The sequence below is a fragment of the Ictalurus furcatus genome, chromosome 10 (assembly GCF_023375685.1).
Source record: "Ictalurus furcatus strain D&B chromosome 10, Billie_1.0, whole genome shotgun sequence".
In the NCBI taxonomy this organism is placed as follows: domain Eukaryota; kingdom Metazoa; phylum Chordata; class Actinopteri; order Siluriformes; family Ictaluridae; genus Ictalurus; species Ictalurus furcatus.
The window spans coordinates 21,519,618-21,545,844 of record NC_071264.1 but is presented as its reverse complement, the minus strand read 5'-3'; the positions used below and the strand labels follow the sequence as shown (position 1 = coordinate 21,545,844).

The 26,227-nt window shown below is 38.4% G+C and overlaps 1 protein-coding gene across 1 annotated transcript; it reads left to right on the top strand.

Moving 5' to 3' along the window:
- The first annotated feature begins 25 nt into the window (after positions 1-25).
- fah (fumarylacetoacetate hydrolase (fumarylacetoacetase)) lies at positions 26-25,123 on the top strand. Its single transcript, XM_053634378.1, has 14 exons — positions 26-1,724; positions 1,810-1,920; positions 2,014-2,135; positions 3,313-3,362; positions 5,886-5,976; positions 9,601-9,698; positions 10,972-11,024; positions 12,449-12,548; positions 15,262-15,392; positions 16,857-16,932; positions 17,049-17,095; positions 23,303-23,404; positions 23,950-24,067; positions 24,366-25,123. Exons 1-14 carry the CDS (start codon positions 1,560-1,562, stop codon positions 24,440-24,442), a joined length of 1,341 nt encoding a protein of 446 aa, XP_053490353.1. The 5' UTR covers positions 26-1,559; the 3' UTR covers positions 24,443-25,123.
- The last annotated feature ends 1,104 nt before the right edge of the window (positions 25,124-26,227 follow it).

The window sequence follows — 26,227 nt, the reverse complement described above, 5'->3', positions numbered from 1 at the left end:
TTGTTTTGTGTGAAAAATGTTACAGAAATCTATAGATTTATACAATTGTATTATATTTTAATTTCCATGACTAACAGGGCTATGGTGAGACTACTTGAGGGGCGGGTCTTTTCTCAAGTCTTTAAACAAAGATTGCATGTTAAACAAGCAAGGATATTTTTCTTTAAATAAAGAGTATAAACACGAGTGGCAGCTTTAGTTTCACGTTAACGGCTTAAAGCATGTGACGGACGTTATATCAGCTGGCTTTGCCCTCTAAATTTTGTTCAATGACTAAGAGTTTATAATCAATAATATAGAAAGTGGCGTGAGTGTGTAAGCATGTGTATATGTATACTGAGTTGCTTTTGCAGATGTACAGTTCGAGACTGTAGCACATCTGTCATGCACAATTTATCGGTTCGTTGATGGTAAAGGAGCATCTCAGGACCACAATTGATCAGATACGATTGATGGTGGATCATTCTGAGCACAATACAGACCCTGGTGTGGTAGCATTTTAAAGTCATACTGGTATGACTGTATCAGATCAGCTCCGTTGTCGGGGGTTTTGAATGCTGTGTACACTGGCCTTGTCAGTCCAGCTTACAGAGAGACTGAAGCTAATCTTCTGTGTATTAACAGTTTTATACCCATCATCATGACCACACTTTCACTGTTGGTTGGTTGTCTGTTCTCAATCCAGCAGGAATATTGAATGACGTTGCTGCACCTGATACACTCTTATCATAACTCGCATATACGAACACAGATCTGATCAGTTGTGGTCCTGTGGTGGTGTGTTTCCTCTGCTGGACGAGGTAGAGGGAGGCTGTATGCATGTGCGTAGTAACAGATTGGGTACAGTCTGACCTATATGATAGATAAAATAGCAGCCTATTGGGTGTGAGTGTGTGATTTTTGTTATTATGGAGCTGGAGATGTTAATCTTTATTTGCTTTATTAGTGACTGATTGTTTTCCCTTAAAGACTATAACTAATTCATTTTTTATTCAAAATTAGTGTAATGTGACCACAGATGATGATGATGATGATGATGATGCGTGTTTATTTTATTTTTACTTTCTTCAGCTTTGATCTGAATAAAGCCAAAAAAAAAAAGTTTGGGGCTCATTTGTGCTGAGTCATTTGCAATCTGTTTTAAATTAGAGGCTGAATCCCAAACTGCTCACTAGTGTGTGTACATGCTGCGTTACACAAGAGTGCAGAAGCCATTCTTTCATACCCTATGGAGTGCACAAGTGTAGGACGTCGGGAGTCGTTTGGTTTCAGCCAATCAATGAGCGCAGCTGGAGTAGGGAGGATGCACGAGGGAGTCTGTGATTGGCTCGGCACCTTCATTGCGCTCTGGGTTGCCAGTTTAGTAAATTTTATACATGTCAATTATTGTTATGCACACTAAGATGGGAAAATATGTGGTCTGGTGTGTATAGATATTTGTTTATTCTAGGTTTATTTCATGCTTGAAGCTGAATTGTGTACGGGTTTTCAACTGGGGTTGGTCTGAAAAATTGTTAAAATCCGACCTGGCAACTTTGTTTGAGGAGGATGGACCTCATATGGCTGCTGGCAACATCTGGAAAGCTTTATTCACACTGCTGCTTACTTTGAAAAGTGCTCGCGAGCTGAACTGCAAATCTGAAATGTCTTTTATAAAAGTAGATGAAAACTCTGACTTCTCTTTCCACAACCTTCCCTATGGAGTTTTCTCCACTCCGGCCAATGTAAGTAAGAAATGCAATATTTTTTGTTTGTTTGCATTTTGTACATTTAAACAGTATTAACTGATGATGAATGTTTGATGTTGAGGCTCGGCGGAGGATCGGAGTGGCCATCGGGGATCAGATCGTGGACCTGAGTGCCATTAAACACCTCTTGACCGGGCCGGAAGTCTCCCAGCACCGGCACGTGTTTGATCAGGTCGGTTTTACTGCACAGTTTTGACCGTGCATGCGTGTTGTAGTGTCAGAGTGTATTAAAGCCTGTGTGTGTGTGTGTGTGTGTGTGTGTTAGCCTACTCTGAACGCGTTCATGGCTCTGGGTTCGAGCGCGTGGAGAGAGACTCGCGCGCTCCTACAGACACTGCTGCGCGCGGACGAGCCGACACTGAGGGACAATCACGAGCTCAGGGGCAGGTAAACACACATTTTTGTCTTACTATCCTTGTGAGGACCTTCCATGTGCCTAAATATTAATCCTATGCCTACACCTAAATCTAACCTTAACCTCAGTGAAATGTTATTTTTGTTGTTGTTGTTGTTGTTGTGTTTTTTTTTGTTTGTTTGTTTGTTTGTTTTGTCTTCCAATAACACTTCCAATAACTGGAGATCAGTCTTTCACTTACTTCTAGGACTAGGATTTACTCTTATGCTTAGGATCATTTTCTTGCTGCATAATCCAGTTGTGCTTGAGTTTCAACTTACGGACTGAAGACCGGACATTCTCCTTTAGGATTTTCTGGTAGAGAGCAGTATTATTGTTTCCCTCAATTACTGCAAGTTACCCAGGTCCTGAGCTAGCAAAGCATCCTCACACCATCACACTTCCACCACCATGCTTGACCGTAGGTATGGTGTACTTTTTGTGGAATTCTGTGTTTGGTTTACACCAGATGTAACAGGATCCCTGTCTTCTGAACAGTTCCACTTTCGACTCATCAATCCACAGAACATTCTCCCAAAAGGTTTGAGGGTCATCAAGGTGTGTTTTGGCAAAATTCAGACAAGCCTTAATGTTCTTCTGGGTGAGCAGTGGTTTTCACCTCGCCACTCTTCCATGGATGCCATTTTTGCCCAGTGTCTTTCTGATAGTGGAGTCATGAACAGTGGCCTTTATTGATGCAAGAGAGGCCTGTAGTTCCTTTGATGTTGTCCTTGGCTCTTTTGTAACTTCCTGGATGTGTAGTTGCTGTCCTCTTGGAGGAATTTTGGAAGGTCGGTCACTTCTGGGAAGGTTCACTACTGTGCAGAGTTATCTCCAAATGGAAAAATGGTTCTCACTGTGGTTCTTTGGAGTCATGGAGCCTTTGAACTAGTTGTGTAACCCTTCCCAGACTGATGTATTTCAATCACCTTCTTCTTCATCATTTCTGAAGAACTTTTAACCAACTTCATGCTGTTGAAAAAGTTCTATTTAAGTGTTGATGTGATTGAACAGGGTTTGCAGTAATCAGGCCTGGTTGCGTCTAGTCCAGTAACTAAAGGGGCAAATACTTTTTTCACAGCAGTGTATTAGTGTTAACCTGCTTTTATGTAAATGACCATAGATCTTAATTCTAAATTCTTCATTTAATTCTGTGTTTCTCCTCTCCAGAGCTTTTGTTGATCAGAGCGCTGCAGTGATGCATCTCCCAGCTGAGATCGGTGAGTGCTAAGCAAAATCTCTGTGCCTCCTCTGCCCTCGTAAACCGTATATTATGCCCTTTTCCTCTTTCTCTGTGCCCTTTTTCTCTTTCTCTGTGCCTCAGACAATACTGCCCATACTGTAATTACAATATACAGTACTATACTGACAGCACTGTAATTATTATTATAAAGTGTGTTAATTATATAAAAATACAGCTTGCCTACCCTTTATTCAGTGCTAGGTATAGATTGTGCTTATCTTAATCTCCTTCATTTTGTTCCCACACAAAGTTGTAGCATAAAGTAAATGTCTATATAATGGAAAGCAGGGGGAATGGTGGCTTAGTGATAAGCATGTTTGCCTCACACCTCCAGGGTTGGGGGTTCGATTCCTGCCTTCACTCTGTGTGCATGGAGTTTGCATGTTCTCCCCATGCTTTGGGGGTTTTCTCTGGGTACTCTGGTTTCCTCCCCCAGTCCAAAGACACGTGTTGTAGGCTGGTTGGCATTTCCAAATTGGCCGTAGTGTGTGAATGTGTGTGCGATTGTACCCTGTTATGGGATGGCTCCCCATCCAGGGTGTCCCCTGCCTCGTGCCCTGAGTTCCCTTGGACAGGCTACAGGCTCCCCGTGACCCTTGATAGTATAAGCAGTACAGAAAATGGATGGATGGATGGATAATGGAAGGATTTGTAACTATATGAAGTTTTGCTCCCTCTCAAGCACAAGGAGGCTAAGAGAGCAGGAAAGAAGTCTTTCCTTTTTTGTAACCATATAAAACACCTAAAGGTCATCGATGATGTTACTTAATTCCCAATAACTGTCAGACACGGAGTCTAAATGAGCAGGCGAGAAGCCACTTTAGTTTCGGTGGTTGGGGTAAATGGGGAGCTTAATCTGATTTGTAGCCTTGATGTCACGTCTAAATATAGTCCTGCCTACCTTTAATTGGCCAGAAGGAAATTTCAGAAAAAAAGGAATTCAGAAATCTCTTAACTGGGGGAAAAATACAACAACAACAGAACCCACCAACTTACTTTCTTTTGCAGCTGATGGTAAATTCACCACAACATTATGCTGTCAGTGTTGGGTGTCACATGTTCCTAAGTAACACATTACTGCAATTAAATTACTGTTCCTCTGGAAAAAAAAAAAAAAAAGAAGAGATTACTCTTCATTTTTAAGTAATTTAATTACAGTTATTTATGATGTACTTACATACTTTATGGACTTTCAACAATTCTGTATAAATGTATATTGAATTTAAAACCGAAAGATGAAATTAATCTAACTCGGCCCCTTTAAATTCATTAGCTGTAGGCTAGCGTGCATGCACGTGAGTTCGCTCCGGGTGGCTGTGGAGTCGCTCAAGGATGTCAGCAGAAATGAGTGGCTGTTTTGCTAAATGGAAATATTCCCATTACTTCATTTTTTGACACATGTAGACAAGAACATCATGGTAAAATGTACGTTTCACACTAATTGTTCCTCAGTGGTGGAATGAACTTCCAACCTCAATCCGGACCGCAGAATCTGTCACTATCTTCAAAAAACAGCTAAAGACCCACCTCTTCCGTGAACACATAACCAACCGCTAAAATGCCAACCCCAAATTATCATTTAAAAAAAATAAATAAAAAAAACTTACTCTGGCACGTACACCTCTACTCTGCACACTTTGAATTTCTAGAACTCAAAAGATTTTGTACAGTAGCACTACTTGTATTGTTCTCTGCTTGATATATCGCTTTGCTTGTATTTCCTCATTTTATAAGTTGCTTTGGATAAACACGTCTGCTAAATGAATAAATATAAATGTAAGTTATGCCCTTAGGGGGGAAAAAAGCACTATCGGCCTCTCTCCAAAGTAGTATCTCTTATTGTTAAGCTCTTAACTCTTATTGTTAAGCCAGGTTATATGATTTGTTTGCATTTTTGTATTAAAAATGGTTTAATAAAGCTCTACTTAACAGGATAAACTATTCCATGTTTGACTCAGATTTTAAAGAATTAAAAGAAGAGTTTAATTTCTATTGTACATGTGGTCAAGGTTGATGCACAGTTTAAGAAGTCATGAGTAATGTAATTCCTTTTCAGACAGGTTAATTCGTCAGTAATTTAAATACAGTGTCGACAATGTAATTGGCATTTAGTAATTAATGACTTTTTTAAGTAACTTACCCAACACTGAGTGCAATATTCTGATAATATCAGTAAGAATAATAAAACATTGATATTCAAATGTTAAATACAAGACTGGCGGGTATATGATGTATAAATGTAAATATCCTCTTAAACGTCCCATCCATCTGTTCACCACACGAGGGCGCTGTACCCTACTTGCAGCCTTTAGTTTCTGGATGTGATGTTTCCTAATCTTATTGACTGGTCAATTTTATGACACCAGACTGACATTTTGACAGCTCATCTTTATCCATCTGTGTAAACCAAGTCAATTATGTGATGTATTTTGTTTAAAGTTGAGTAGTTAAGTCAGCAGTCTTTTCCTCCTATTTTGTTCATTTCTTTTTCTTTCCTCAGGCGATTACACTGACTTCTACTCATCCAGAGACCATGCCACTAATGTTGGGATCATGTTCCGGGGCAAAGACAACGCACTGATGCCAAACTGGTGTGTAACATGCTGGGAACCACCAGCAAACTTTAGAGGCATGCTCTGCTCAACTTGATATGTTTATTTATTTATTTTGGCCTTTAAAAACAGGAAAGACAGCAAATGGGGGTGGGGGGGGGACCCTCAATAAGCAAAAGAATACGTTGATGAGGTGTAGAGTCTGGATTCACTATTTCTCATTTGTTCCATTATGAAACCAAAAGATGGTTTAATGCATTCAGTGACTGAACTGCAGCATTACATCTGGGACCTACTCACATTACCTGTAACGTATTTGTACATGTATACTCCCAAATCCTTAATACTTTGTAAACAGTTAGTATCCTGGTGGCCCTGTTACATCCAGTAGTACTATCTATACCTGCATAACATCCAGCACTATGATAGCAATGTGAAACAAGCATGACTACCAAGCAAGCAACACTGGCTACTAAGCCATTAAAATAGATGCAAACAAAGGGATTTGTACTCACTGCAATATGTTCTTTAACAATCACTGCTCTATATGCAAATACTACTACAGCAGCCATGACCAAATAACAGCAAAGCCGATTATAAATTACTTTCTTATTTGATGAGCTTTTCTTTCAGCTATGCCATCAAATATGTTCTTTAATTTGAAATCCTGCACTTTGATGCACTCAATACAGTATTGCCAATCCATTTAATCTTTTCTGATACATGCTGCTCCTCAGATAGGAGGATTTTTAAATATAATATGATATACTTTAAGAGGAACATCTGTACACCTGCTCATTTATACAGGTGTCTAATCAACCAATCATGTGCATAAAATCATGCAGGTACACATTGAAGAGCCTCAGTTAATGTTCGCATCAAACATTAGAATGGGGAAAAAGTGTGATCTCTGTGCCTTTAACCATGGCATGGTTGTTGGTACCAGATGGGCTGGTTTGAGTATTTCAGAAGCTGCTGATCTCCTGGTATTTTCACACACAACAGTCTTTAGAGTTTACTCAGAATAGTGCAAAAAAAGAGCAAAAAATATGCAGTGAGTGGCAGTTCTGCTGAGGCACACAGATGGTAGGGTCAGAATTTGACTCAAACAGCATGAATCCATCGACACAACCTGCCTTTTATCAACAGTCCAGGCTGGTGGAGGTGGTGTAATGGTGTTGGGAATGTTTTTTTGGCAAATTTAGTGCGTGTTAATACCAATCAATCAAAATTTGAATTCCACAGCCTATTTGAGTATTGTTGCTGACTATGTGCATCCCTTCATGGCCACAATTTACCATCTCCTAATGGCTAATTCCAGCACCAAGTCACAAAGCAAAAGTCGTCTCAAACTGGTTTCATGAACATGACCATGAGTTCACTGTTCTTCTGTGGCCTTCCCAGTCACTGGATCTTAATCCAATAGTCTCTAGAGATTACATGAGCTAAACATCGAACCTTGAGGTGGATGGGCAACAACAGCAAAAGACCACATCAGCTTCCACTCCTGTCAGCCAATAACAGAAATCTGAGGCTATCATGGGCACAGACTCACCCAAACTGGACAGTTGAAGAGTAGGAGGGGGAAAAAAATCACTTTTTCCAGTCTTCAACTGTCCAGTTTGGTGAATAAATCTCAAACTGCTGGAGAATTAAGTGGATGCACATTGCTTTGTGCTCCCTTCACTTATGTTGCTACGGATGGAATTGATAGTGCTACTGCAGCCAGCCTCTAGATGGGATCAGAGACATTTTAGGTTTTCAACTGCTGTAATGTGGTCCATCTCTCTCTCACACACACACACACACACACACACACACACACACACACACTCACTGACGGGACTAAAAGTGTAAAATGTCAAATTAAAATAAGGAAAATGTATTAAGGATAATAAATATGAGAAAGCAATCAAGTTAAGCAGTAAAAATATTAAATATATGAATCATAGAAATAATTTCAAATATATGCACAAGGCAGTATCTAAATATTTTTTTAAAAATTATGTTTTTAACCTGGATTTAAAAATTGTCAGTGTCTAAATTTTAACTGCTAGATCTTTTTCTCTTTTTTTTCAGACACTTTTTTTTATTCTGTCATTATTTCTATTTAAAATCTTGGTATATCAAGTGAGTGAATTATTATTTTTTTTCTTAATAACTTGTTATTTTAACTTACTAACCCATTATTTTAAGATATCATGTCATTTCGAGTTATTATCTTGAAATAGCAAGATATTATGTTACTTTGTTTATTATTTTGACTTCTCATAATTTCTAGTTAACATTTTATTTTAATTTATATTCTCATTATTGTGATGGATTATCTCTTTTTTTTTTCTTTTTTTTTTTTTGCTTTAACATTTAACACCCCACATCTATCAACACAGTGTGCAGCGATTTTTTCTTCCCATCGTTCCATTTTAAGTGTTAGGAATTAAAACCATGACCATACCTGAACACATTGTGTGAATTACTAATCATAAGCAGTAAATGTAATGATCACAAATTCCCCCTCTCTGCATGTGGCATGCTCCTGAGCACAGCAGTTTATGCTTTGTTTTCAGCCCCTGTCAATGTACTTTTTCATTTTGCTATGTGTTCTTTGCTTTCATTCTGTCCTTGTCTCCGCCCCTGTCCTGCCATTGGTTTATCTCCCTATTGTGTCATGATTGTGTCCAGCAATTCCCTGTTTACTTTGGGAATAATTTGTCTATTTATACTCTCCAGTGTCTGTTTCATTATAAAGACTTGTCGTCGTATATGTGCATTTCTAAGCCTTTGTTTCTGGTGGTTTCTGCTTCCCCTGTTTCCTAGTTACTTCCTGGTTTTGATCCGTACTCGTCTTTGCGTCTCTGATCATGGATTACTCTCGTTTGTTGTTGTCTGCATGTGTTTGACTCCTGCTATGGACTTTGATGATGATTTATGGATTGCTCTTAATTAATAGCACACTGATCTTACACACTTACGTCCTGCCTCTCATCACCACATGTTACAGTATCAACTGAATTCCACTGAAGCAAAGACTTGCTTACTTGCTATCTGAATAAGAGCATGCAGAATAAGAATAAGAATTAGCATTACCTTTATTAAGTTTAAACAATGAAATAAGTCAAAATATTTACTTTTTTCACAACTTTTGGGGCTCTGTATGAAAAACATTGTTTGGGAGCTGTTTCTATCTCAAATTTTTATTTGCACATTTGGTACAAGCAGTGCCTAATTGACATTTATTCTCCTATTCGTATTCTATATTAAGTTAGATAGCTGTGAAGCGGTAGGAATAACCTGCTGTGGCAAATAAACTGCTGCGGATCTGCAATCACTGATGGCACCCGTAATCCATTTTGTCTTCTAAAAATCTCTGGAAGTCAAGTCACGTTGCAGTCTTTCTTTCACTGTTGATTGTGTTCTTACAAAATCTAACAAACCCCTACAGCCTCAGGCAAAACCTAGGCTCTGTAAGACAGGCACAATATTTACTGTTTACTAACTTTAAGAGAAAGATGCTGGAGGGAGAAAGGTTATTGGAGTGCATGGCCCTCTTGTTTGAAGTACTGAGAGTGGAAGATAGAAGGACAAATGGATGGATGATAAATATGTGGCTTAAAATAGCAGGATGTGATGGATGGATGGATTGATTCTGTTTCTGCTTTTAAGGCTGAGGCTTCCGGTTGGCTATCACGGCCGCGCTTCATCTGTGGTCATCTCAGGAACTCCAATCAGAAGACCTCAAGGCCAGATGAGGCCAGACCCAGGTAATCACTCGCACTCACACGCACACACACACTATGTGCTGCCCTGTATATCTTTTAGTATTTTGCTCATGATATTAATAGAATTTGGTAATGCTATAAAATTGCAGAAAGGTTGTAGTCTTCTCCACAGACCCGAGTGATTTCACTGGTTTCGCTGTGCCATTTTAACAAAACCTTTCAGGTGATTGAGATGTACAGAAACATCTCAGTCTCCTGAAAATAGTCCAAACAACCTTGCAGATCTTTTTTCATGAACATAAAGAGAATCACAGTGTGTATCACAATATACATAATTGCAATAACGCAGTTTCATCCAGGTCGTATAGGATTAACACACACTCATTCACTTGGAAATATTAGGGGTGTTTTTCAGGTTCCTAAATTAATTCTATTAATAACCATCACAAACCATTGTCTTGTCTAGATTACATTTTAGCAAAAGAACCCATGCAGTAATTCTATTTTCATGTAATAACATGTCACACTCAGGGAAATAGTAGTATAGGCTGAATAAACTATAAACTTTAGGGTAAACCTACAAAAACAAAACCTATTTCTTTATCATTTTTTTTTAAGTGGGCAGAGCAAAGCTCAGCAGAGTTTAGCTTGGTTAACAAGTTGAACACAAATGAAGTAGTATTGTGACTACCTATTTTTTCTTTCTTTATCCTACAACAATATATATTTTTTTTTTTTTATACCAAAAATGGCTCACATATACTGTGTAAAAAGGTGCATAAACAGCATTTGCATGTGTTTGCCAGTTATTTTGGTTAGTTGATGTCCAGTCACTTGTTAGAGTGGCTCTTAAACAGCATCTGGATAAAACGAGGTGCAGGTGACTATAGTAATGATAAAAGGTTATGGCTCGTCTATCTGATTTTAGCTTCTCCAACGCAGCGTGTTCGAGCAAGCAGCCGCATCAATAGGCTTTCATTGCAGTTATCACAGTATTGTCACTCTGCAGCCCTGAGACACTGACTCATCACAAAAATCAAAAGGCTATTCACCCAGATCACTTACACTGAGGAGATTTCTGGGGGTATTCTACTCATTACACACTATAATGCTTGCCATTGATCAACTTTATGTGGTTCATTGTGCTGACCATTAGAGGAGTCCTGACACATCAGGATGATTGAAAGGAGCACCGTGTTTCAGTGATGAAGGTTAATATACAGGAGATCTACTGTCTACTCACTCAAGCTAACGTAAATGACAAAAATGTTGTCATTTTTCCTCTTGCTTTCTATGGTTCTTGTCTGTTTGTCAGTCAAGCCTCCTGTGTTTGGGCCATCAAAGCAGCTGGACATTGAGCTGGAAATGGTGAGAGTGCTATTTTAGAGTTTGACTTGGGTATTTAGTGAAAATTACTTGTCTGATACTAATTCTTGGCTGTCACAAGGATGCTCTTACACTAGGACAGCTAATGTAGTGTAAAAATAATTTTTGCCCTTACAACTTTAATAATTAAAAAGACTAAGCATCAATGCTTTTTTAATGCAACAGCAATCCATTATTTTTTGCTTATTTGTAATTTTAATGGAAGCTAAAAAGGCTTCCTACTATCAAATTAATTGTTTATGGTAAATAACATCATTACAATTATGTACTTGAATATGAAACGCTTCCTTTTAATGAAAGGAATAGTTATAGTCATATTTATATATTGCTTATCTAGGCACTCAAAGTGCTTTACATAGTATAGGGGGAAAATGTCCTCAACCACCATTAGTGTGTAGCATCCACATGGATGATGCGACGGCAGCCATAGTGTGCTAGAATGCCTACCACACACCAGCTATTAGTGGAGACGAGAGAGTGATGTAGCCAATTCAGAGATGGGGAATAGGAATTTAGATACAAGTAATTTCTAGCAAAATGAAACCGAATTGACAACCCTCCACCTTTTGTAATGCTAGGCAAGCTGTTTAAGAAATATGAATGGACATTCGTTATAGGAGAATAATCTGCCCTGTAGTTGATTATTTTCCAATAACCCCATGCCCCATGTTTTATAGCTCAACACGTTGCTAATGATTAAATAGTTTTATTTATTAAAGAGCGTCATACTTTTCCTTCATTTACAGTCACATTTAATTTTATGGAACGTCCGCAAAGCAAATTATCACTTTTATTATAACAGCTATTAACAGTCATTCCTTACCAGCCTATCTTTTCTCTGTCTTAAAGTTCTTAAAGCTAATAAGATTGAAAATGTAGCTCGTCAAAGAACTGTGAATCTACCGAGAGCAAAGCCTTCCTTCTTGATGAAATTCCCTGCAGCGTAAACCGTAAAGGACCAACTTTAAATCAAAAAGCTAATACTGACTGAAGCCTTCTTTCATAAATATTAAATAAATGTATCCTTACAGAAGCTTCACCAGAGCAATCAGTATACATGTTTCATTGTTAAATAAAAATCTGTTTATTGTAAGGCTTACATTATAAGGATTCATCATGCGTGAAGTCCCCATAAATGAGTCGTTACTATAGAAACCATAACATGTTAGAACGACTACATTAAAATACCTGTGATTTGACGTGCAGCCAGGACTAGAATCGGAGCCTTTTTGTTCAATAAATGAATCAACACCTTCAGACCAATCATATTTAAAAATGGTATAAGAGGGAGATAATATACAGTTTAACAACAGACTTGTCTTCAGTGTTTTAAGATATGAGGACATTCTGACATCACACTGTATTTAAGTCATTGTGCACTGTATGTATGTGTGTGTGTTTTGTAGGCTTTCTTTGTGGGTCCTGGGAACAGGCTTGGAGAACCGATTCCCATAGAGAAAGCACATGAACATATCTTCGGTATGGTGCTGATGAACGACTGGAGCGGTGAGTAGCGTTTTCCTCTTCTTCCTTACCATGAAGGCATGGCCAGGTTATTCGGTCCTCCAACCCTGTAGGTGCCCACCAAATCATCCAAGTAAAATCTGGTCACACGTGGTCATGAAATCCCTTTCCACTGAATTGTAACACTGGATTAGTAACAGGTGGGCAACAATCAGTCATTACACAGTGTCATTGTACATTACACTGTCCATTACAGTGTCATTGTCATTACACATACAATACACAGTAACCTACATTGTAACTTTACCTGGTTAAATGACTAATAAGTGTAGCTACAAGGCAGTATACACCTTGTATACTAGAGAGGTCAGAGGAGAATGGTCAGACTGACAGGAAAGCTACGGTAACTCAAATAACCACTCTTTACAACGGTGCTGAGCAGAAAAGCAGGAGTGGAACCTGATGTGGTGTACAAGTGTTCCTATTAAAGTGGCTAGTGAGTGTATACACTGTGTAGTTGAAGTAAATGTAATGTATGTTTGTTCATGCCAGAGTAGTATTTTTGTGCCTTCATCAATCTGCTTATCTTCAAGTGAACCACACAGAAGGGGAAACTGAATGTCGCCTCATGATGGCGTCTGAAATATAGACACGACTTCCTTCTCTTATAAAAGTTTAGAGAGTCCGTCTGAGGTGGCACTGATGTGGACTTGATTTATCTGTGTTTCCCGGTCATGGCAAAATGGCCATCTAGAGTAAACACTGCTATCAATTTCCTTTATTATTCTGTCACACTGCTAGCCCCTGAGTCGACAATAGCCCCTTCCACAGCATGCTGCAAACCTTATTACTTTTTTTATGAGACCTACACCAGGCTCTGTGGAGCATCACATTCCTGATTGCTTGGCTTCTGTCCATAGCGGATTGAATAATGTTGAGTTCAAACATTCACACAATGTTAGTTCATATAGATGTGTGGAAACTTTGGGTTTTTTTTTTAATTTGAATTCCATTTAGGAGATTACTTACACTCGTGCTCCATTAGTCTCTGTGCACTGCACATTGTAGCATATTTCCTGCTTTAACACAACTGATTCAATTAATGTAATTCTAGGCCAACATTACATACTAGTGGCCTAAGAGTTTTCTAGGAATTTCATCCGGACCAACTTCTTCTTTGTCCTTTTTTAAGTGTTACAGGACATCCAGTGTTTAATGACTACAAGACTCAGTTCCTTGAAGTTTTCCCACACGAGAAAGTCTTCAGGATGAAGGGCTTTGCAGTTTCTCAGTGACATGACAAGCTTATTTTTTTTGTCTTATTAATTTAAATGGCTGGGGCGGGGGGATGTTTAGCACGTTTGCCTCACACCTCCAGGGTTGGGAGTTCTAATCCCGCCTCCACCTTGTGTTTGCGGAGTTTGCATGTTCTCCCTGTGCTTCAGGGATTCCTCCGGGTTCACCGGTTTCCTCCCCCAGTCCAAAAGACATGTGTTGTAGGCTGAATGGCATTTCCAAATTGTCTGTAGTGTGTGAATGGGTGTGTGAATGTGTATGCGATTGCACCCTGTGATGGGTTGACACTCTGTCCAGGATGTACCCTGCCTTGGGATGAGTGGAAAATGGATGGCATAACTTGTGCGACTCTTAATAACTTTGATATCATAAGGGATAATAGGAACGAACTTGTTTCATGAACACAGCACAACATTAAATGTAACTATAAATGAATTAAAAGTATGACTCCTTGTTGTTTAATAAATAAAGAATTGTTAACATTGGCAAATTGTGCTGGAATAGCAAGGATTTACATTATAAAGTTAGCAAAGCTGAGAAGTACATCTTTTTATTCATAAATGTAATTCAGGATTGTACTTCCTTCACTTTGTTCACTTTCTATTTCCTTATCTTGTTGCTTTCTTCTGTTTATTCATCCATCTCTGCCTCTCTCCATTTTTGACTTGTTCCCTCCTTATGTCCTTCCTTCTTTGTTTCCTGGTGTCCATTCATCTCTCTGTATCCCTTCCTTCCTTCTGTCTCCCTATCCTTCTCTCCCATCCACTTTCCATGCTTCCACTCTTCAGCCAGCCCTCTATTGTTGCTTTTCTGTATGTTTCCTTCCTTTCTTCATTCTGCCAATCATTTATCCATCCATCCCTATCTCCCTTTCTCTGTCCCTCCCTCTTTCTTCTTGCTTAATTCTTTCTATCCATCTGTCTCTTGCCCACCCACACTCATTCCCATTCTTACATTCATTCTTCCCTTCCTTTCTTGCTGCTTTAACCCTTCCAATCAGCCATCCGTCTCTACTTCACTCTTCCCCCTTGTCTTATTTATTTTCCACCTGTATTTCATTCCTTCCATCTATCCATCTGCTCACCCCTCCCTCTCACAGGCTCCATGCTTCCTTACTTAATTTCTTCTGAACTTTCTTTCATTGTAAACTGTCATTCCTTTTAGTGTGTTCTGTCCATGTTAATCGCCCAGCATTCTTTTCCTGCTCCTTTCTTCTTTCGTCTAGTTCATTTTCCATTTCCTTCCATCCATGATTTTGTCCATTCATGTGTCCATCTCTCTCCCTTTTTTCACCCCTCCATTTCATGCTTACTTTTTTCCTTGCCGCCTTAGTGCCTTCCGTTTTATTTGCTTTTTTGTCCTTGCATGTATAATTGACTCCTTAATTTCCTCCTAGTGGATCACATATAGACTGACACACTCACTTTTTCTCTCTCTCCCCCCCTCTCCCTCTCCACAGCAAGGGATATCCAGGCATGGGAGTATGTGCCGTTAGGTCCGTTTCTTGGGAAAAATTTTGGGACCACCATCTCACCCTGGGTCGTTCCCATGGAGGCTCTGATGCCTTTTGTGGAGCCTAACACAGTGCAGGTAAGTGGGATTGAGTTGAAGTGCTATTGGGAAACAAGTCCTTGTTATTAACTCAAGAAAGCCACACATATAAAGAAATCCAAACATTAAAGTCCATAAATGAAGTTCTGTGTAATAAAGAGGAATGACACAGGTGTTAAAAAAAAAAAAAAAAAAGGATTGAACACGCTAACTGAAATTTATTTCATCAACCGGCCACACACAGGAGCTCCTCCTAAGATTTCTGACCAGGGAGTCAGAAGAATAGAGAGAAGAGTAGCCCAAGAGCCAAGGACCACTCGGAAAGAGCTCCAGAAACACTTGGAGGCAGTAGGTACCATCGTCACAGAGAAAACAATAGACAATGCACTCCACTGCTCACGCTCACCCTACAAGACTCCATTACTAAAGAAAAGGCATGTAAAAGCTCGTTTAAAGTTTGCTACAACTCATTTGGACAAGCCTATGAAATACTGGGAGAGTGTGGTCTGGTCAGACGAGAGCAAAATTTAACTTTTTGGCTGTCATACTACACACCATGTTTGGAGAAGAAATGGCACTGCACATCACCCTTAAAACACTATACCAACAGTGAAGTGTGGAGGTGGAAGCATCATGGTGTAGGGCTGTTTTTCATCACATGGTACTGGCAGACTTCATATAATTTAAGGAACGATGAATGGAGCCCTTTAGCGAAAGATTCTTGAGAAGAATCTGCTGCCATCCACCAGGATGATGATGAGACGTGGGTGGAGCTTCCAGCAGGACAACGATCTAAAGCATACAGCAAAGGAAACTCTCAATTGGTTTCAGATAAAAAAAATCAAGGCGTTAGAATATCCCAGTCAGTCACCTGACTTGAATCCAACTGAACAAGTTTTAAAGACAATATATTTAGAAGAATGGGCCAAAATCACACCTGAATACTGCGGCCGATTAATTTCTTCATACAGGAAGCATCTTGAAGCTGTCATTACAATCTCCACTAAGTATTAAATAAATTTCAGTTAACGTGTTCAATACTTTTTTTCCTGTGTCATTCCTCTTTATTACACACAACTTCATTTATGGACTTTAATGTTTGGATTTCTTTATATTTGTGAATTTCTTGATTTAATACTGATTTCTGGTGAAAATTTCACGTGAATAGTCTCACTGGAAATATATTTACTGAGAAAAAATCTTGACTCATTCAATACTTATTTCCCCCATTGTATCTAGATTTTAATAAAAACATTCTTGGCTATTCAATATAGCAAATTATGAAATACAGTTCTCAGTTGTAGAGCTGACCCATTATGTTTACATTTGAACAAGCCAATATGTTTGCTTTTCAAAAACATGGCCTTGTATTGAAACGTACCTGATGCTGTAACTCTCAAAAGTGTTGAGAAGTTTCCTTGCATCATACTATTTTTTTTCTAAATCATTTGTGATTTGGTATGAATGCGCTGTATCTCACTCTGAAACATACTCTTGTTTTAGGACCCAGAGCCACTACCATACCTTCGCCACCAGGACCCATACACATTCAACATCAACCTCTTTGCGTCCATTAAAGGTGGGCAATACAAGGTCATTCAGTACAATAAACCATTTAAGATAAATAAAGGTGGTCAGGTACCATAATGTTTTAATGTTCAGTAACTAACTTTTACTGAACTGTTTTACCATCAGGTGAAGGCATGAAAGAGGCAACCACCATCTGCAAGTCTAACTTTAAGGTAAGACCCTGATTTGCATCACACACCACTTTTGAGCTTCTGTCTCTCTCTCTAGGTGTTTTTTGTACATTAGCCTCCAAGTGGTTGATAAACCAGGAGAGATGGTGAAATGAGTCCTCCATCTGGTGTCACGTGTCCCATTCAGAGCTCCACAATGCACAGTTTTTACCCATGCTTTGCACAGCTAGGGTTATACAGTCCCCACTGCACAGACAGTGGGGTCCAAAAGTCTGAGAGCACTAGTGAAAATGCTTCTATTTTCCATTCTTTTCTCATTTTATACAACAGTTTTCATTATAAATTATATTACTGACAATAACTTGAGTGAAAAGTAGAATCTTTGAAATAGTTACATGAATTTCAGAGTTTCTTAATATTTGGTACATCCCCTTTTATGCTTTAATGACCGTGTGCACTCGAGCTGGCATGGACTCCATGAGTTTGTGCAAAACCTTACGATCCATTTAAGATCAAATCCATCAGAATGTTGTCTGATCACTTGCTTCAATAGAAGCGTTTAGGCGTCAGAAAATCTGACCTTTTGTCTAATGCAATTAACAGGGTCGTTATCACAAATTTACTTCTATTTAACTAGGTACCTAGAAATAGTGCAGAATCTTGAATATTAAATATTCAAGATATTGAACATTTTATTTACTTTGTTTTAAAAATTTCACAATTCTAAAACTGAATGAATGTGGTTCTCAGACATTTGGACCCTTGGACTTTTTGCACTGAGAGCTTAGGGGCTCAAAAGTTAGCCAGAGAGGCCAGAGAAGTTATTGTGCCTAGGTGATTTACCAGACTTTACAGGCTGAGAATTGACCACCGTGATGTAGCAAGGTTGAGCACTGAGTGGAAATGTTGGTTTTATGTACAAGACAAACTTTTGGGCCAAGGAAAAATAATTTAATTTTAATGATATATTGGTATATCAACTGTCTCAAATGCTTTTTCTTGAACAAATGCTAAATTAAGATCTTGTGCAATCGCATATGAAATGAAAGCAATTTCCTAACTACACAAAATCCTACAAAAAAATAAAATTAAAATGGAGCAGTCTGGAATGCAGTAGAACTGATCAGCAATCGATAACATTTGCCAAGACCATTTTCAAGCAGTTTGTTAAAACTGAAACTGAGTGCCAGTTTCTAAAACATGCCAGATCGCCCCAGAGTCACCACTGCCTTCCTGCAGTTAAGCTGAAAAAAGACAAAGTATAGGTCAGGTCTGATTAAGGGCCAGAGACCTTTGTAAAACTCTGCTTTCAGTCCTTTCACTCCTGGAGATTTACCAAGAGACTGCTCTTGAGCTGGGGTAGTGAGTTCATTAAAGGATACAAAACGCTCCAGTTCAGTCCTGATAGGCATGGTAGATCTTGGTCTGTTGTGGCCTTGTCAGGGTGTTCTGCTGTATAAAGGCTTTTATAAAGACAGTGCATGTGATTTAATTTCTTGTTTGTCTGAAGTCTTCCTGCAATTTAAACTGACTAAAAATCAATTTCAGCACTATGCACTGTATTAAATCGTGAACAAACCAAATAATAAGAGCAAAAAAGGACAGAAAAGGTTTAATTTTGTGGAAATGCCTATTGTCCAACTACATACTCTCACCACTGCACAATCACTCTTCTCTCTACCAGAGAGAGAGAGAGAGAGAGCGCGAGAGAGCGAGCGTGCAAGAGTGAGCTGTGAGTGGTGGAAATTTGGGCCTCACTTCCTAACACACTGCCTCAAATACACTTCAATTAGAAATACATTCTACCAGATAATATACTCTGTCATGCCTGAATTTTAGTAATTCACTGACACTGATAAACCTCCATATATATTGGGGAAGAAACATGAAATAATTCTACAAACATCCAAATTTGTAGCATCCTGCAATGTTTTACAGACCACCAATAAGGCAAGTTTTACAAATTATTTGTTAGCAGGTTATTCCCCCTTTTCATCTGTTATTCTTTATCTTTTTCTATTGGCCATTTATGATCAATTTCTGTATATTTATATTATATACAGTTCCCTTTGAAACTATTGCAACGGCAAGGCCAATTCATTTGTTTTTGCTGTAGATTGAAGACATTTGGGTTTCAGATCAAAAGATGAACATGAGAAGAGAGTTTAGAATTTCAGCTTTTATTTCCTGGTATTTATATGTAGATTTGTTAAACGACATAGAACATTGCACATTTTGTATCAGACCACCCAATTTGTAGGCAACCAGAAATATTGGAACATGTGACTGACAGGTGGTCCTTGTTGCCCAGGTTTGTCCTGTTAGATTGGTTGTTTAAATAATAAATAGCTCTAAACATCTACTCTTGGTTGTAGCATTCAGTTTCACTTCTGAAGACTGCATTTGATAAAATGGGTAAGCCAACATGAAGAACAGGGAGCTGTCTATGGGAGAAAATCAAGCCATTTTGAAGCTCAGAAAAGAGAGAAAATCAATCAGAGGAATTGTACATTGACATTGGGCATAGCCAATAAAACAATTTAGAATGTCTTGAAAAAGAAAGAAACCACTGGTGTACTGAACAACAAACACCAAATGGGTCAGCCAAGGAAAACAACAGATGATGACAGAAACATTGTGAGAGTTGTGAAGAAAAACCCCAAAACAACAGTCAGTGACCTCACCAACAATTCACCATTCGAAGAGCAGAAATATAGAGTCCATACTACAAGATGCAAACCACTCATCAGCAGTAAGTATGGAAAAGCCAGATTGGAATTCACAAATAAATACAGAGATGAACCACCAAAGTTCAGAAACCAAGATTAACCTCTTCCAAAGTGCTGGAAAGGCCAAAGTGTGGAGGAAAAAGGATCTGCTCATGATCCAAAACATACAAGCTCATCTGTGAAACATGGTGGAGGTAGTGTCATGGCTTGGGCTTGAATGGCTGCTTCTGGAACAGGCTCACTAATCTCTAATGATGATGTATCTCATGATGGTAGCAGCAGAATTAATTCAGAAGTCTACAGGAACATTTGTATCTGACAGTTTACAGAGAAATGCATCCAAATTAATCGGGAGGAACTTTATCAAAACACATTGCCAAGTCAACAAAGGACATGTCAGTCACCCAATTGAGCATGCATTTCACCTCCTGAAGGGAGAAACATCCCTAAACAAACAACAGCTGAAAGAGGTTGTGGTAAAAGCCTGAAAAAGCATCACAAAAGCAGAAGCCAACAGTTTGGTGATGTCAGTGTGTCACAGGCTTTATGCAGTTATTGCAAGCAAGGGATATGCAACCAAATATTAAGTGTTATTTACTTTAATTTACTTCAAGACTTATCTGTACCTATACTTTTGTTCACATAAAAATTGGGAGTTCTGATACAAAAGGTTCTATGTTTTATGTGGTTTAACACATCTAGACGTACAGTTGTGCCCAAAAGTTTGCATACCCCTTGCAGAATCTGCTAAATCTTAATACTGTTAACAAAATAAGAGGGATCATAAAAATCCCATGTTGTTGTTTATTTAGTACTGTCCTGAATAAACTATTTCACATAGCAGATGTGTACAAATAGTCCACAAGACAAGATCATAGCCGAATTTATAAAAATTACTCCGTTCAAAAGTTACATACCCTTGATTCTTAATACTGTGTTGTTACCTGGATGATCCATGACTGTTTTTTTGTTTTGTGAGAGTTGTTCATGAGTCCCTTGTTTGTCCTGAGCAGTTAAACTGTCCACTGTTCTTCAGCAAAATCCTCCAGGTCCTACAAATTCTTTGCTTTTCCATCATATTCTGCATATGTAAATACTGGTAAATAGAGCTGAAATCCTAAAGTCTTGTTTCATATCTATCATTTGATCTCAACCCCAAATGTCTTTTGTTTATAGCACAAACAAATGAATTGGCCTTGCCGTTCCAATAGTTTCAGAGGGACCTATAATAGGTTATACAATATTAACCTATTATTTACCTTCAACATGCCTGTGCTGTTTGCTTTGGCAATAATGTAACCTTAAAGGAAGAAAAAAGGAAAAACATTCAGACACTGTACAGTGCATGCACCCGTATGTCCCAGCACGCAACACGGTCCAAGCACACAATTATAATCTCATCAGAACCAGACCTATTTCCATTCTGGCACCAAAAAGTTCCCAACAAATCATTTTAGGTCAGTAAAACATTGTTGAAAATTTTTTTGGTTTTAGTAATCAAGTTTTCCCAGTGTTCAGAGAATAAGTTTATGTAACACTTTTAAACTTTCCTTCACTTGATAATGAAGTTAAACTCAAATGTCTGTGTAATGTTCGGTTTTGTCTGATTAAGAACATTGGGCCTCATTTATAAGTCTCTTTTGTCGTTTGTGAAGATATCAGTGCTGTGTTTGGACTTTGGATTGGACTTTGGATGGTAAAATATGTCCTCAAAGCCAGAAGTACAGCTTGTAATATCCACTATGGTTGTTCTACCTGATCAATCTCCCACATGTGATTACGGAATGGCTTAGCTTTCAAACTATATGGGCGGGATCTTAAAAAGTTTGTTGGGTGAAAAAGCGGTATCTGTAATTTTGTGAAGGCCATGTGCATCATCCTTTTTATTACTCTAGCCTTTTTGCTGAAATAACAGTGTGTGCATTGCAGCTCAGTCTGACCTTGAAGTGTGTGCTGTTAGCTGAGTTTGTTGTTATCTGTTTTCCGTGGTGAGAGCCATCTCATTCTCTGTAAAAGACTTCATTTAATGGAGCCGAGGATAGAGTGAAATTAGGTTCCGTGTCCATTAGCTTCTGTTATTTAGCTAAATAAAATGGTGTGACTGCCACCAGAGATGTTGTCTAGTCAAAGGGCTACCAAGCAAAATGTAGTTTACTTACAGCCCTTGTTTTTTTTTCTTTTCCTGTTGGAAAATGCACTGTAAATACTATTATATCCAAGGATATGAATATTCAATATACTAGCATGTGTCTGGCAAAAGTTTGGATATGTTGGTGAGTGAATAGATCTTGGTGTCAAATGCACAGCTTTTTTAGTGTACTAGTGTATTACTAATGAGAACTTGTATCATTGTCTTTATTTCTCTTTTCCTGCCTCATCCTGCTTACTTCTCTGTGTCTGTCAGCCCTGGTGAAGGAGGTGTGGCCTCTGTGTCTGTCAGTTATAGAGAAGGAGGCATGGCGTCTGTGTCAGGTCCAGTAATCGTGGCATGGGCTGCGTTCGAATAGCCCTACTTTACAGTAGGCAACAAGTAGTATGCCAAAGGAGTAGTATGTCCAAATTCTCAGTATTCGTAAAACAGTAGGCGAGAAATACCCTGTTGACCTACTGCTCTATGCTAAATCAAACTGTTCGCACGATACTAAACCATGCCGTACATTGTAATGCAGCTTCAAATGGCATGATGTTTAATTACTGGCTGTTTCAAAAGTATTCTTCATATACAGTATGACAATATTGAGGTGTGTCTTGAAGGATAGAGATTTTTTACAATATTTTCACTGTTTTATAAATATTAGGTTGTACACATGTAAACAACAAATACAGTTGATTTGTTATTCTGTGCGATTCACAATCTGGGCCTCAAAATTTCATTTCTGCTGTTTCAAAGTCAACTGTTCAACATCTGTGGTGGCATGTATGTTCAAAACGCATGAACAAACAAACAAAAAAAAACACAACAGCAAAATAAAACAACAAAAAAAACACATCAATATTGACTAAAAATAGAAAGGTTAGGTCCTTATTGAACATCACGTCCTCGTTGCTGATGCATTGCGCGTCAGACTGAGAGATGTTTAAGAGGATATATGAGTGTTCAGTGAATCTACCCATGCTTTTATCTGTGCTATTTTTTTAAAAAAATTTAACAAGGGCATTCATATGATATTATAGATTTGCTGTCAACTTTGCACAGCATTAATGAGTATGAGAACGCTACAAACCTGCCTAAAGGAAGACACGTTATTCAGAAGGTTAATCAGGAAAAAAAAGAAAAACTAAAGAACCGAAGGTTATTCAGAAGAAATAATTACTCCTCGAGTAATTATTTAATATAAGTAAATTCTCAGTAAGTCGTAAAAGTAAGAGAGACAGTAAGAGAGAACAGACTGAAAAAGTGCCATTCTTTTTCGTTGTGATAATCATTGCATTTTATTGTTTGAAAAAAACATTGTGTTAAAATAAAATGCTATAGCATCTGCATATGTTTAATGTCACTATGTATTGTTTATCCCCTCAGTACATGTACTGGACCATGAAACAGCAGTTAGCACATCACACAGTGAATGGCTGTAACAGCAGACCAGGAGACCTGCTAGCATCAGGGACCATCAGTGGACCGGTCAGTGTGTGTGTGTGTGTGTGTGTGTGTATTAGATATTCTTCATAAAAATGAAATGTGCCATTCCGTTGTTTCCTGTTCGATAGAAGATTCTGGAAACGAGTAACAAGAGGACATCATTAAAAGACTGAGGAGTTAAACAAGTACTGTGAAAGGCTGCATCCAAAACCATACACAGTACTACCATGCTTCCAACAGAATAATCTGCCTCTTTTGTTTAGTAACATGAAGCCTAGCTAGCTAACACGGCATATTAGAGTATGTGGTGTAATATTTGGACACTTTGTAGTATGTTGTAAATAATTCAACTAGCGGTAAAGAAGAAAATTGTGTATCAAATTGTGTATGTGGAACGTTTAGATCCGGGGCTTGTATTTGCAATAATACTCACGGCACATTAAGGTAATGCTGGGGAATTCATGTGTTTTGGATGCATCTGTGTAGTAACATTAATCCATTTTTCAGACCGGGCACTCGGTGAGATACGCTACACACCTGCTTAACTCTGAATATGACCCACTTGACAGGACTTGTTGTGTTTCTAGGATCCGGAAAGTTTTGGCTCACTGTTGGAGCTTTCATGGAGAGGGTCAAAGATCATTGAGCTGGCTGGAGGAGAGACTAGGACGTTCCTTAAGGATGGAGACGAAGTCACCCTCACAGGTGGGACTGAAGAGTGTGTGTGAGTCCATAGCGACATCATAATAGGAATGTGTAACCTATACTGTGTGGCCAAAAGTATGTGGACACCTGACCATCACACCCATATGTGGACCTTACCTAAACTGTTCCCACGAATTTGGAAGCAAAGATTGTCTAGAATGTCTTTGTATGCTGTAGCATTAAGGGGCCTAAACCTGTTCCAGCATGACAATGCCATGAAGGCACTAATGACCAATTTTTTTTCCAGCTAACACTCTATTTTTCTGTTTTCTTCTTCCCAACTTTTTCTTTTCTCCAGGTTACTGTGAGGGTCAGGGATACCGTGTTGGTTTCGGATCATGCCAGGGGAAGATCATTCCTGCCTTACAGAAGTGATGTTCCCCATTCTTCACCCTCCATCTATCCATCCCTCCCAAAACCAGCTGGATTCTTCACGCACCAAATAATGCCTTATCAGTCATGTTTAATCATTCATGACCTTTTCAGTGACAGCTAATGGAGTACACGGCGAACTGTTTTTATTAGCTCATTGGAGTTTCACTTAGCCAGTGCTTTTCTCTGGGCAGAAATGATTATGATTGATTATTTGTGACAGCCAGGGAAATTGAATGGAGATTGGGTTAAGACTTTTAAGATATTGAGGTTTTGTTTAATAATACGTGTCCTGAATCATCCCACTGGCTTTTTTTTTTATAATCCAAAAATGTAAGCATTATAGGATATGAATGTTTGATGTATAGCTTTTTAAAATGATGCATGTTAATTATACAGGGTGTCCCAAATATCTCCATACATAGAGGACTATATTTGCCAGCACCACGTTTGTTGTGCCTTGGTGGAGGTCCACTTCTCGGTTGGTCCACAACACTTCCAGTCTTTTTGAATTTGTTAATAAGGTTGGAAACAGTGTCGTGCTTGCCATGTTTCCCGTTAAAGTCCATCCAGCTTCCAGATTCAGTCATGAGAATAATTTCAATATGTTCTTTTGTCAAAGGCATTATTAAAGACTATATGTATTTATATATGAGAAAGGGAGCGTGAAAGGGAGATGGATAGCCTTGAAGTATATATATATATATATATATATATATATATATATATATATATATATATATATATATATATATATAAGCTAAGTATGAAAAATGTATACATACTTTCCCTGTGTATGGAGACTTTTGGGACACCCTGTATTTTTGTTGATTACAGGAAGGCAAATTCAGGAAGGTTCATATCCATGAACCAGTGTCAAAATGAATTCAGGTTTGAGTCAGGTTGAGTGTTAACACCACTACCAAAGTCATGTTGTTGACAGTCACTTGCTACCAACAAATTAGCACTAGAATCCCTAAGCACATTTTATATAGACATAGTTAATGTATTTCAGGGTGGACTTTTGCTTTAATCAGTCCTGTAAGTAGTTAATTAGTGACTAAAATAAAAGGTCAAGGAGTTAGCTATGGAAGATAGGAATGCAGAACAAGCCAGCTATCTAAACATTCAAATATTGAACTGTAAAGGGGAAAAAACAGTACATGCCAGCTGGCTCTGTAGCTAAATACCATTCTGCAGGAGCTAACGATAGTTGTATTTGCTGAGAGCAAAAACAGTGTGTACATTTCAGCAGGTTGAAGTAGAAACTAAAAGGTAAAGTGTTTTTTTTTTGTTTTGTTTTGTTTTTTTTTGTTGTTGTTTTTGTGGGATCATATCTGAGAGCACCGCTAGAGTCTGTTACTCTAGACTCATGCAGTAGGAGAAGCCGCACTATAGGACTGTGCCTCAAATCTTTTGACACTGGCAGAATTTAATTGAAGGAAAAATCTGATCGCAATGGCCATTAATCGGCTGTCGGGGAACACGTCAAGCTAGCAATTAAAGACTACAGATTTTGGTCTAGGATTATACAAATCTTTTAGGATTCTCAAAACTTGTCACATGACCAAATCATGGCCAAAATCATACAGTATGAACCTGGAGTAAGCTGGATTTTTTTTTTTTTTTTTTTTTTTTTTTAAGCATGGCAGTATCACATGACTGAATACAATCAGCAACTGAATAAACATTCCAACTTCCACCTTGTCCTAACTGGTCATACCTTTTCTGCCTTTAGAAAAAGTTTTATCAAGTGAAACTCCTAAGCTTTTCAAAATAGCCTCTGGT